This window comes from Calidris pugnax, unplaced genomic scaffold, assembly GCF_001431845.1.
Source record: "Calidris pugnax isolate Ruff unplaced genomic scaffold, ASM143184v1 scaffold15, whole genome shotgun sequence".
In the NCBI taxonomy this organism is placed as follows: domain Eukaryota; kingdom Metazoa; phylum Chordata; class Aves; order Charadriiformes; family Scolopacidae; genus Calidris; species Calidris pugnax.
The window spans coordinates 148,721-161,299 of NW_015090774.1; the positions used below are offsets into that span (position 1 = coordinate 148,721).

General features: G+C 63.4%; 2 protein-coding genes across 2 annotated transcripts in view; one reads left to right on the forward strand and one right to left on the reverse strand.

The window, feature by feature from the left end:
- Positions 1–30: 30 nt before the first annotated feature.
- Positions 31–7,150, forward strand: WDR54 (WD repeat domain 54). The gene is made up of 9 exons (XM_014943245.1): positions 31–319; positions 1,258–1,320; positions 1,554–1,620; positions 2,026–2,082; positions 2,410–2,537; positions 4,569–4,669; positions 4,861–5,023; positions 5,191–5,265; positions 5,750–7,150. The coding sequence occupies exons 1-9, from the start codon at positions 95–97 to the stop codon at positions 5,879–5,881; spliced, it is 1,011 nt and encodes a 336-aa protein (XP_014798731.1). The 5' UTR covers positions 31–94; the 3' UTR covers positions 5,882–7,150.
- Positions 7,151–8,074: 924 nt separating this feature from the next.
- The window catches only part of LOC106888556 (rho-related BTB domain-containing protein 2-like), a 7,322-nt gene continuing 2,817 nt past the window's right edge, over positions 8,075–12,579 (reverse strand). Inside the window, exons 2-6 of the mRNA XM_014942850.1 lie at positions 12,370–12,473; positions 10,303–10,488; positions 9,249–10,180; positions 8,757–8,875; positions 8,075–8,458 (exon numbers count right to left, since the gene is read on the reverse strand). Of these exons, the coding sequence (XP_014798336.1) occupies positions 8,075–8,458; positions 8,757–8,875; positions 9,249–10,180; positions 10,303–10,488; positions 12,370–12,473 (1,725 nt within the window). The remainder of the gene's footprint in view (positions 8,459–8,756; positions 8,876–9,248; positions 10,181–10,302; positions 10,489–12,369; positions 12,474–12,579) is intronic.

Sequence of the window (12,579 nt, forward strand, 5' to 3'; positions counted from 1 at the left end):
TGTTTGCGCGGCCGGTGTCCTGGGGGTGCTCTCCCGGTGTCTCTGGAGCTTCCCCGGTGCCGTGTGTCGCTGGAGCTGCCCCGTCCCCCGCAGGATGTACCGCAAGGAGAAGAGCATCCAGCTGAAGAGCAGCAGCGCGGCGCTGTACAACAACCTGAGCGTCCTGCGCCTGCCCGGCAGGCAGCTGGCCTGCTTCAGCGCCGTGCACGGCCCCAGCGTCAACGTGGTCACCGCCGCCGCCGATGGACTCGGTTTCTCCCACCGCCAGCTGCAGGCGAAGGAGGGTGGGATGGCTGTCAGCACCTCCATCCTCACCCAGGTAGAGGCAGCATGTCCGCACCTCTTCTTGGGCCACCAGGTCCTCGGTGCTGGGTTGTACGGCTCAGGTCCCGCCTGGCAGAGCCTCCTGTGGGGAGAGCGAGCTGGCAGGATCATGAGTTGCCCTCTTGGTGCTGCCACCCTTCCATCACCAGGAGGGCTGTGACATGCAGAGACTGTTTAGACAGCTCTGCTCCCCTAACAGCCTAGCGGGAAGCAGGCTCCACAGCCTGGGCCATAAGGAGTGCTCCACTGCTTCCAAAGTGGAGCCAGAGCAACCCCGTAAGCCAATAAATGGCTCCCAGCGTGACTGCAGAGGAGGTGACAGGGAGGGGCAGCAGCGTGGAGTGCGGGCGCTGGGTGGAGGGAGCGCAGTGCTGCCAGTGGCTTCACAGGCACTGGTGGGAGCAGGACGGGGGTAGTACAAGGGATGCTTGGCGTTTGCCATGACATCATCTCTCGGTCTTTGCTTTCGCTTTCTGTGCCCCAATGAGGACGATGCTCTCCTCTGCAGGGTGCGTTGGCCTAAGCAGAGGTCTGTGCTTTAGTGCCAGTCTGCTCTGACCTGGGCAGATGAGACCCATTGACCACAAGGCCCAAACGGGCCAACTGCCAAGCACAGGGAAGAGTCAGTGGAGGTACAGAGAGTAGAGGAAGGGCCTTCCTAGCTGAGTGTGTGTGGCTATAGAGCCACCGGGACAGATGCAGTAGTCTACAGGGTCCTAATTACAGGTAGGGAGAGGGGGAAGGAGCCTCCCAAAAAGGTTTGTGAGACCTTGGAGAGGTCCCCAAGGGCCCCATATTCTGTTACCCATGAGAGGAGCCAGAAACACGCACACCTCTGTGGGTGGCTGCAGGCTGTCCCTCCCCTGGAAGGTAGGGAGGGCTTTTGCCCTGTCTTCCCTCCCTGGACTCCTGCTGAGCTGCCTTTCCTTCCAGGCTGCTTGGTGTGTCCTGCCATCCCGGGTCCTGCTGGTGCTGACCTCTCAGAAGGGGATCCAGGTGAGGTTTTTTTCCGCTGAGGGTGAGAAGCGAAGTCACAGCGCTGGGAGGATGAGCTTGCTGTAAGGACAACTGGGCTGCTAGAGACATGGGAGAACCTTCTGGAGGTCCTGCTGCGCATCCAGAGAGCTGTCACTCTCTCTTGGAGGCCTCTTAGGGCAGCAGTTGAGCCTGAAGCCATAAGAGAAACTTTGCTGCTGTCTTGGTCTTACCCTGTTGCTTTCTCTCTCCAGATGTACGAGTCCGATGGCTCCATCATGGTTTATTGGCATGCACTGGACGTCACGGAGCATCCTCCAGGTAAATTGCACAGTGAGGAGCCTCCCAGACCTCTCTCAGACCTTCTGCCTGCTCTTCTTTCTCGGATGTGTGTGATTCCTGTAGTGCAGCCCAGTCGCTCCTGGCCTGGAGACCCCCAGCAGCCTTGCTCCTGGACCCAGTTAGGATTGAGCCAGCACAGTCCTTCACAGCAGCTTAGCAGAAGGGTCTGGGAGAGGTCATAGCATCACCCTGACTCCTCTATCCTGCCTCAACAGGGGCCTGAGGGAGCTGCAAAAGGGGCTTGTAGGGACCCAGTGTGGCAGCTACAGGACTAGCCCTAAAGATGGAACTCGAATGGACACCCTGGTGTCTCACACCACTGCACCGGTGTTGCAGATCTTTGGAGCTGCCACAGGTCATGATCAGCTCTTGGTTTCCTTTCAGGACAAGCAGTGTTTGCTCGAGGGATCGCTGCAGCTGGCGGGCGCTTCATCTGTGTGGGTGAGCCAGACCTGGGAGTTTGGGGAAGGACAAGAAGGGAGGGTGGCGCTGGGGGTGGATGTCACTGGAGCCCAGGGACGGTGTAATGATGCAATCAGCTGAAGGGGCTGGGTTGGCCTTGGAGCTGCTCTGTTGGAGCTTCTGTGCCGAACAGAGGGGCAGGTCTGAGAGCAGTGACTCTCAGGAGCAACCCCACGTAGGCAGCGGGTCTTGTGGGGCGTGAGGAGCACGGCTGCGTGGTCGTGAGAGCATGGTGAGAGCTGGAGGCTCGCTCCCAGGCTGGAGTGGGACGAGCCCATGGTGATGCCTCCTCCATCTCATCTGCAGGGACATCCTCTGGAGTGGTGCTGGTGTTTGACATCCCCCCCAAAGGGACGAACATCACAGTGAGCGAGGTCCTGGAGCAGCACCGCGACGCCATCACCGACATCGCGGCGGAGCTGGGCCAGGCTCCGGTATGCGTGGGGTCAGCACTGCTGGCAGCCACGTGGGCCACAGGAGCCGGTGGGGTCCCTGGTGCCAGGGAGGGCAGGCAGTGGGGACTTCAGCTGTCCCCTCCGCCCCACGGCTGTCTCAGGAACACCTTGCAGGTGTCAGCTCTGGGAAGCTGAGGTTTACCCAGGCCCTGGCTGTGGCTGAGCCGATCCCAAGGTGCAGGCAGCCCAATACCCGCTGCAGGCAAGGTCTGGGGAGGCTGTGATGTGGCAGAGCTGCCCCAGAGCTGGCTGTTCTCCACAGCGCAGGAGAGTAGGTGGCTCTGCCTTCCCTCTCCTTGCCAGGGACGTGGGCTTTTGTGGCTGTCTCTGCCAGAGGGGGATCTCCCACATCAGATTGGGATACATCTGGGAGAGGAGGTGGCTTGGGATGGCCAGTTCCTCAGCACACACTCCAAAGAGCCTGTGAGCCATCCTACTGTCGCTTAGCATGGCGTCTTGAGACAAGGCAAACTGGAGTCAAATGTAGTTTAAAACACTGCACTCGTCCACTGTGGTATTTCAAGGCTATTTCCATTGATTTCCAGGCAGCTGGGAGTAGCCACCCCATCCGTTATCCCACCATCCCAGTTCCCATCAGTGTTCAGCTGATCTCTGCCTCCTTAGCACCTTGGTCTCCACATTTCTCAACTGAATCTCAGTCCTGGTTACCCAGGCTCTGGGAACTCAACTGCTGGAGCAGAGAGGGGCAACAAAGGTGGTGAAGGAGGTGATCCCCACACACACAGCGAGGCTGTGGGAGCGCAGCTCATTCCCAGCCCGGAGTATCCCGTGATCTTCGGGGTGCATGCTGGAGCACAGAAGAGCTATTGAAGCTAAAGTCCAGTTGTGGTACAAGAGCAAATGAACAAAATTGGCCATGAATAAACCCACGCTAAAATTAAAGCTCCCACCATTAGAGCATCAAGTTACTGCAGCAGACCCTCCGTGCAGGAGTGCAGTGAGAGGAGGGCACAGGACATGTCCTGCCCATGTCTCTGGAGCCATCCCAGGATACTGGCTGCTGGTACAGGACCCTGCTTCTCCTCCCCAAGCCAGGCCCAGGGTGCTGGTGTCTAGGGGGACGAGGAAGCTGAGGTCAGAGCTGTGCCTTCGCACTAGCTGAAAGGATGAGCCTTTCCCCCTTGCCAGTGGAGGAACATAACCGACCCGAGCTGTCGGTGGTACTGGTGACCTTTCTCGTGGGAGATGAGAGAACTTCACCTGATTACAGAGCACAGTCTGGGACTGGGATGGGGCTTCCTTCGGTTCAGCTCACTCTGGTCAACATCTTTGCAGACGTGCTAATTGGCTTCTTCATTATTGGCTGCTTTCTTCCTAACGAGGACACTTTCTTATACTTTCTCTAATTAGTTACATTTAACTTTCTCTGCGTTTGGGACTCCCCTGAACAATTAATTGCTTAGAACTAGTTTCCAATTAGCCTGGATATGGAGCTTGTTTACGTGAAAGCTGTTCTGTCATCTACCCCTGCCTGCAGTGACTGTCCTCTAATGTGCCTCTCTTGGACTCTGCACCATGGTTTGTTAAAGGCTTTTGAGTCAGTGGGAGACGGGGCCTGGCCTGTGAAATCCCAGGTGCCTGTCAGGTGAAGAGAGTCGAGACTTGGGCACAGAGGGAGGGGAGGGGATGCAGTAATTCTTTCTAGATATTTTTTTTTTTTTATCCTATGTGTAATTAGCATTGCCAAACACGAACATGTTTAAACTGAAATGCCCGTGTGTGATCCCAGCCCAGCCTTGCTTGTTCACAAAACGTGTCAGCAGTTTCTGTGAGCTGTTAAACTTTAAGCTTGTTCTGCTGCAGGCTCTGGCTTTGCTTTGCAGCAACTTTAGCAGCACGGGCAACTGGGGCAGCAAAAACCTTCTGCCTGGTGTGAGTCAGCTGCTCAGTGCCGGCGGCGGAGCTGGCTGCCCCATGAGTGGTGCCAGGTGGAGCTGGCTGCCCCATGAGTGGTGCCAGGGCGGATGCTGACTCCCCTCTGCTTCACAGGATGGGGCTGGTGACCTGGTGACCGCCGATGATGCTGGGACCCTCTGTGTCTGGAGCGCAGGAGAGGAGTTCACCCTGGTCAGCAAAATCCCAGCCTTTGGGTAAGCCTGAGGAACGAACGGAGTGACACAGCGGGGTCCTGTTGGTGGGTGGTGTTGGACATCCCCAGCCAGACGGCATCGGTGTCTCACGAGGGAAGGGAGGGTGGCAGGAGTGGGACACCCAACACCAGCCCCTGGCATGCGGGTCTGCAGCCGAGAAGGGAGGAGGTGAAATGTGCCCCTGTGTCCAGCTGCACCTGCTCCTCCGTGAAGCTGTGGAACGGGGTCGTGGCTGCTGGCTATGGAAACGGGCAGATTCGGCTATACGAGGCGGCAACGGGCCTCCTGCGTGCTGAGGTCAATGCTCACGCTCGATGGATCTACGCACTGGACCTGGCGCCGGAGACAGGAAAGGTATGGCTGGCTTGTGGTGTGGCAACCTGGTCTGTGTGAAGCATCCCACCAGCCAGGAGAGTGGCAGCCTGTGGATGGCCAGGCAGGGGCTGCCCCATTGCCCCATGCCCCTGTGGCATCCCTCCAGCCTCCCGTTCCTCACAGTCTCTGTCCCGCTCCCTTTGCAGCTGCTGTCAGGTGCAGAGGACTCCTTTGTTCATGTCTGGAAGCTCAGCAGGAACCTGGACACTGACGATGTTGAGGTGAGTCTGCGCAGCAGCCGCCCTCAGCAAGGAGCATATGGCAAGTACACAGTGCTCCAAGCTGTCACTGCCCCATGGGGCTGTGGCACAGGTGCTGCTCTGTCGTACAGCCTCTGGTAAGGCACCATGGCCACAGAGAGGGGCTCACTGCTCGGTGGAAACCCAGCTGGGCCCAGTCTGAGCTGCCACGGCGCAGCACAGCTCTCCTCTTTCCTCCTGCTTGTGATCCCCAGTCCTGTCCTGGACTGGTGGAGGTACTGCTCTGTCTGACCAGGATATGGTTCCTGTGCTCCTGAAATAGCAAGCTCAAGCCATGGCCCACTGTCCCAGCCACATGCCCATGGTCCCTTGCTTGCCTGTTGCCATGAGATAATACCTCTGCAGGTGGGCAGGGACCTGAGGCAGGTCCCTGGGCTTCTGGCTGTGGTGGGTTGTACGTTACTCAGCCTGTGCCACCATTCTGGCTCTCTTCTCCTCACTGCAGATCGAGCACTGCCATGCCGAGTGTGTGACAGACACCCAGGTCTGTGGTGCCCGCTTCTGTGACCCCGAGGGAAACTCCTTCGCCGTGACTGGCTATGACCTGAGCGAGATATTCCGCTACGGACGGGCGTAGGCTGCGAGCTGAGGCACTGTAAGCAAGGGGGGGTCAGCACAGCTCCCCCAGCTTTTGCTCCATGGGGCCTGAGCAGCAAAGGCACAGGGCTTGTGCCCCCAGTAGGGTGGAAATCTGTGTGTAGGTGGAGCTGAGTTAGGATCCCCTTGCTCCCAGAGCAAACCTGCTCTCGGCGTGGCATGTCTGTGCACGGGGAACGTGGGCTTGGAGCTGCTCTGGCTACACAGGACCAGCCCTGTGGGTCCCTTGGGCCAGGCGTTGTCCTCCCGCCTGCCCCTCCAGCCCTTCCTGGAGGGAAGGAGGCAGCAGAGGCAGCGTGGCTGGGAACAGAACCGGCTCCCCTCTTCCCAGCAGCAGCTCTGGTTCAGACGGGAGAGGTTCCAGGGCAAACCTGTGTGACACGCTGCTCCGGCCGGGGGAGCCTCAGGAGCCGGTCCCAGCCAGGGCGGTGGTGCCTCGTGGGTGCAGCACCCGTGGAGCCACCCTCCCCTGGGGCAGCAGAGTTACCTGGAAGGAGGAGAGGAGCCTCTTCTCCTCAGGGTGCCGTGGGGACATGCAGGTCCCCGTGGGACTTTGCATCCCCAAGGCTGCTGGCCAGATGTGTGGGGTCGCAGCTGTTCTCCTGGGCTGCAAATGGCAGAGGCAGCTGCACTGTGCTCGCTGCCAGGACAGTCCAGGGACAGTCCCACGCTGCTGCCGTGCTGTCCCCCTGCTCTGTCCCCCCATTCTCGCCCTGTGTCCCCCCCAGCTGGCCTTCCCCCTGGCTCTGCCTCAGTCCCTTCCCCCAGGGGTTGCCCTGCCCCAGCCCTCCTGTCCCGTCCCTTCCCCCGGCCAGGAGCTAATGTGGCCCCAGGGACGAGCTTGGCCTCTGGCTCTGCTCCCAGGGCCCTGCGGAGATGGGGGTGCATGGAGGGCCCCAGCCCCGGTGCCGTGGGGTGAACCCAGCCCAGGACAGGCCCTGGGAGAAGGGGAAAGAGCTGCCGGCCAGAGGCTGCCCCCCAAGCCCCTCCAGCTATGCTGGAGTGAAGGCTGCAGCCAGGGCTCCAGCTCCCCCTGTGCTGCCCAACCCCAGGCTATGGGGCACAGATCGTGTGCCCCAGTCATGTTTCCCCAAAAGACATCCTCCCTGCGCCCTCTCAGGTAAGGGTCAGTCCCCCGCCACGTGCTATTCCCCATTTCAGCTATGGGTCAGGACCCCACACTCCTGTTCCCCACCCCCATTGGCCATGTACTCCCCACCCATGATAAAAACACTTGAATGAAGCCTCACCCTGTGTCACTCCTTCTTGCCGGGGGGGAGGTAAGTGCTGGGCAGGTGATGGCCAAGCACTGCGGGGTTGGGGTGGGAAGAAGAGCAGAGTCCGGGCCCGTTACAAAAGGCTTTATTAAAGGTTAAAAACGCCGATGCTGAGAGGCATGGGCAGCCCCACTCACAGTGCTGGGGCGGCTGGGGGGGGCCCGAGGGCCGGTGTGCTCGTGGGGTGGGGGTAAAAAAAGTGTAAAAACAGTTGTGCAGTTCAACCCAGGGACCCTGGGACCCCCCAGGCCGGGGATGATAGCCCTCAACACTGGGACACGGCCCATACCCTTGCAGGGGCATGTCCAAGGCACAGAGATGAGCTGGGGGGGAGGGAGGGGGAGCGAGCTGCCCTCCCCCCAGGCAGGAGCAGCTCCTACAGCCACACAAGCACCCAGCGACCCCTATACCCACCCCACCCTCCCGCCCTGCGCCCCACTCACAGCTTGGCCCCCCACCCACCTCCGTCGGAGCGGGGGGGAAATACAGCACCAGAGAGCCCTTCCCGGGGGAACGCCCGGCACGGGGTAGGGGGGAAGCCCCTCCGGAGGAGGAGGAGGCCAGCAGAGCCCCCAGCTCCTTGCCCACCCCCAGCCCCACAATACTGCTTGGTCAGAGGTAGCACCAGCGTTGGCTGGGGCGGAGGGGGCCCTGCCGGCATGGCACGGCATGGCACAGCACGGCTCAGCATGGCCAGCCCCGCTCCCGCGCCGGGGAAAGGCACGGTGGGACAGCGGGGAGGACAGGCCATCACCCAGCGAGCGGTGGCCGGCAGCGCCTGTAAACAGCCGGGGTTGGGGGGGTGTAAACGGGCAGTGGCCGGGGGGAGGCAGCCCTCGGCAGGGAGAGGGGCCGAGCAGGCGACCCCCCAACCCGGCCATGCCCCCCACCCCGGCTCAGGAGACGTGGGGCGATGGCCGCCAGAAGCACCACTTGCTGCGGGTGTGCTGCTTGCGCTGCAGCTGCTCCTCCCGCTCCCGCTCCTTCTTGGAGCGCAGGTACAGGTCCTCCTCCTTCAGGTACCACACCGGCGGCCAGCGGTGCCGCTCGAAGTGCGCCTGGTTCTCTGTGGGGACACGGCACACCGGTGGCGTCAGAGGGTGGCACGGCAACACCCCCCCCCCCGCCCCCCACCATCTCTGCAGCCGGGGCAGGCAGAGGCGGTTGGTGAGGATGAGGAGCTCCATGGCATCCAGGTCGGGCGTGGGGGTGAAGACGCCGGTGTAGAGGAAGTCGAGGACAGCGCGCAGGCAGGCGCAGTTGGTGCCGGGCAGGGAGACCTGCGGGACAGGGGGTTTGGTGGGGGGTGTTGGGGGGCAGCCTGGCACACAGAACCATCAGCTGCTGGAGAATGGACCCCCTTGCCCTGCCCCCACCACCCCCCCAAGCCCGACATGGCATCCTGTTTTCTCTCCAGCAAGAAGGAAAGCCAGACTCACGCGTGCCAAGCCCAGGGGGGCTGGGCCAGCTGAGCAGAGCTGGCGCTGCCAAGGGATTCCCATCCTCCCAGCAGTCTCGTGGCACAGCTGGTAGGGACATCCCTCCCACCGTCCCTGTCCCCTTCCCACAGCCCCTCACCTCGGCAGCGTAGCTCTCCCGGAAAGCCCCCCGGAACATGGCCATCATCCAGTCGCAGCCGGCGATGAGCAGGGGTTTGTGCGCCGGCACGGACCCATCATCCACACGGAAAACCACATCTGGGAGGGCAAGGAGATGGCCTCAGCGTGGGGACAGGTGCCCCTCAGCCACATCAGCCCCTGCCACAACCGGGCCAGGGACACACACCCCAGGCACTGCTTGCAGCCTCTCCTATGGCTGACCCAGCCCAGGGGTCGTGTCACTGCCACATGTCTGTTGGGGACAGCGTGGGGAAGGGATGAGGGCTGTGGGACCCCAGACCACAATGGCCATGGCGGAGGGAGGAAGGGGGATCACTGTGTCCCCGCAGAGCACTCTAGGAGCCGGGACTCCTGCCTGGAGGGGAAGGAAGATACTGGGTGATGTCCCTGACCAAGGCAGCCCCCACAGCCCTTCCTCTGTTCCCCCTCCCTGGCCAGAGACCCCCCCTACCTGCGAAGACCCCCTTCCCCAGGCACTCCTTGATGCGGTTGGCGCGGCGCACATGGAAGGCCTTGGTGATCTCCTGGTTCATGAAGCTCTCCTTGTTGAGCACGTTGGCCACCATCATGCGCAGGTCGAAGACCTCCAGAAGCTCAGCAATGGTGGCCACCTGCATCAGGTCGCTGCGGGTCTGGTCCAGCCGCCCGGTGTAGAGGTACTCCAGCACGGCGCGGAAGGGCTCCGCCTGCACCCGCTGGTCCATGCACACCACCGCCATCCGCTTCTCCCGCCCTGCCACCGGGTCAGCCACCAGCTCCCAGCGCATGCTGACGAAGCCACGGCCCCAGGCCGACAGGTCGTGGCTGCCACCGCCACCAGGTGCCGTGCCGTCCCCCGCCGCCGGCCGCAGGGCATCGTCGCTCTGCGAAGTCCGCAGCGGGGCACGTGCCCCCTCAGCCAGGACACCCCGCTCCCCGTCCAGGCTCTTGGTGCGGGCGGCCGGCTCCTTGGATGCCCCCCGCGGCCCCTCCAGGGTGAAGAGGTCGTAGAACTTGGAGCAGGAGGTGGCCAGGTAGACGCGGTGGGCAAAGACCCGCTGGCCACCCTGCAGCTGGAAGACGACGTCGGCGCAGAGCGGGGTGCAGAAGAGGGCGGCGGGGCCCCAGCCGCGGCTGGCCGGGGGGTCGGGGACCTGGATGACGGGTGGTGGGGGCTTGGGGGGCAGGAAGGGGGCCTGCAGCAGAGGCCGCTGCATCTTCTTCAGGTGGGACTTCCAGAACTGGAGGTGCCGGCGGGAGATGAGGGCGGCCCGGATGGCGTTGTCGAAGACGTCCTTGATGCCGAACTGGGCCACCACGCTGGTCTCGTAGTAGGGCACACCCAGCTCCTTGGCCACCTCGTGTCCCCGCTCTGGGGGCAGGATGTCTGTGGGCTTGATGGGCCTGGTCGGGGGGGACACACAAAGAGAGGCCGTGTCACTGCGCATGGAGGGGCCCAGTCCCCAGCCGGACCCCCAGCGCCGCCACCCCCCACCCGCCCAGTACAGCAAGTGCAGCAGCCTCACTTGGCCAAGGGGCGGCGGGCACGGTTGACGGCCTCCAGGTCAGCGTAGCGCAGGTCCAGCTGGCAGCCCACCAGCACAATGGGCGTCCGGGGACAGAAGTGCTTGATCTCAGGGTACCACATTGTCTTCACGTGGCGCAGGGAGTTTGGGTTCGCCAGCGAGAAGCAGAGGACAACCACATCCGACCTGCGTACGGGAGGAGGAAGTGGAGAAGGAGGAGGGTGAAGGAAGCCCAACCCCTATGTGACTTGCTGTCACCCTGTGACCCCAGGCCACCCCCTGCACCTCCTCTTCCTCGGGGAACGGCACTGGGGTCCCATCCCTGTCCAGGGGCACCCGTCGTTGGAGCTGGCTGCCCCCACATCAGGACCCTGTGCCTGCCTCAGCAGGGCTCTGCCCCACAGCCATGGGGAGCCCCACAGCCACACACAGGAGCAGCCATGACCAAGGAGGCAGCTGAGGGCTCTGGGTCACCATGGTCCAGGGTTATCCTGGCTTGGGTACAGCACAGGACCGGCACGGCACAGCAGGGCTTGTGCTGGCCCCAGAAACACCCCACAGAGCTTTGAGGTAGTGGCCAAACACAAGCAGGTGCGAGGAGCAGCCCACAGAGAGCGGCTGGGCAAGCACTGGACTGTAGGGACCCTGCCCGGACACCCCCAGCCCCTTCCCTGTGCCCGGTATGGGGCTGTCACACTGTCCCCATCATCCCAGCCCTGCGCCGGCACTGCCAGTGGCTCCAGGGAGCTTCCCCGGGCAAGGTGACAGGGGACAGGCAGGAGGTGCCAGCAGCGCCCAGGTCCCCACAGCCCCTGGGGCCTTATAAGGCGGCCGGGAGCAGCCACGTGTCCCCAGACCTGGTTTGTTTTTAGTCTGTGCCTTGCCGAGACGTGACCAGGAGGCGCGTTTGGAGACGGGCCCGTGTCAGGGACCAAGATAGATGCCACCCGCCGCCTCCCGCAGGGCCCCTGGCCAGCACGGGAGCCGCCGCTCACCCACAGGCGATGCCGGCCGGGGCAGGGACCCGGCACCCACCACCCCGCAGGGTGGGAGGCGGTGGCAGCCCCGGTGGGGCGGGCAACACCGAGCACCTCGGGCACCCTGGGCTGGGGCAGCCACGCATATCCCCTGGCCAGGGGTGCCCCCAGCCCGAGGGGCCACCATGGCCCCTGGCCCCAGGCAATGCGGAGGGGAGATTAGAGCACGCGGAGCGGTGCTGGCACGGTGCGGCGGGCGATAAGAGCCTGGACGTGCCAGCGGCCACGGGGAAAGGGAGGTGTTTACAGCCCGGGGAGCGGGGGGGGAGCCAGAGGGCCAGTGACCACTCAGCCATGGCCTGTGGACTTCTCCCACTGCTGAGACGGCGGCCCACAAGGAGGGCCCCACCCCTGGGGACCCTCTGTGGGGTCAGGCACCCCCTGCTCGGCTGAAAGGGCTGCTGGCTCTGCCCCACAGCATAGGGGCCACAGCTCCTGCAGGGATGTGACCCCCACCCAGGGTCTGCACCTCTCAAGCCCCTCCCCGGGAAGGTGGGGACTTCAGGCAGCCCAGAGCCTCCTCCCTACCCCAAACAGGCAGCCCCGACACGGGTGATGCCAGCTGTCCCTCCAGGGAAGCCACGAGCACCCAGGGCTCCCATTGCCCAGGGTGGGGGGCTATGGGGGATCTGGAGCCCTGCTGCTGCTTGAGCTGGAGCCACGATGCCCCCAGGGTGCCCAAAATCAGTCCCTCGGCCAGGGGGGTGGGGACACTCCCAGGCCCCCCCCGAGGGTCTGGGGTGCCAATCTGCTCTTTGGGTGCTGGCAGAAGCCCAAGGGGCCCCTTGTGCTTCATGTCCCCCAGGGTCGGGCAGGGCCGGGGGGTGGGGGTGCTAGTGACAGGGATCAGGGTGCTGGCGGTGGGTGGGGGTAGCAATGACAGGGATTGGGGTGTTGGTGGCAGGGCTCGCGGTGACAATGGTGGGTGGAGGTGCTAGTGCCGGTGCTCAGGGTGACAGCGGTGGGTGGAGGTGCCGGTGACAGGGCTCGGGGTGCCGTTGGCGGGGGTCAGAGCACTCATGGTCCCCACCTGCCGTAGGCGAAGCGCCGGTCCTTGTGGTGGTCCCCAAATGTGTCCCAGAGGCGCAGGGAGACGCTGACCTCGTCCACCACATCCCGGGAGCGCTCCAGCACCTGCCCAGACAGGGAGCGCCGCCGTCACGGCCCCGGTCCCGACCCCCAGAGCCGGTCCCCCCGCTCCCCGGGCACACCCCGGAGCGCCCCACCGGGCCGCCGGGCC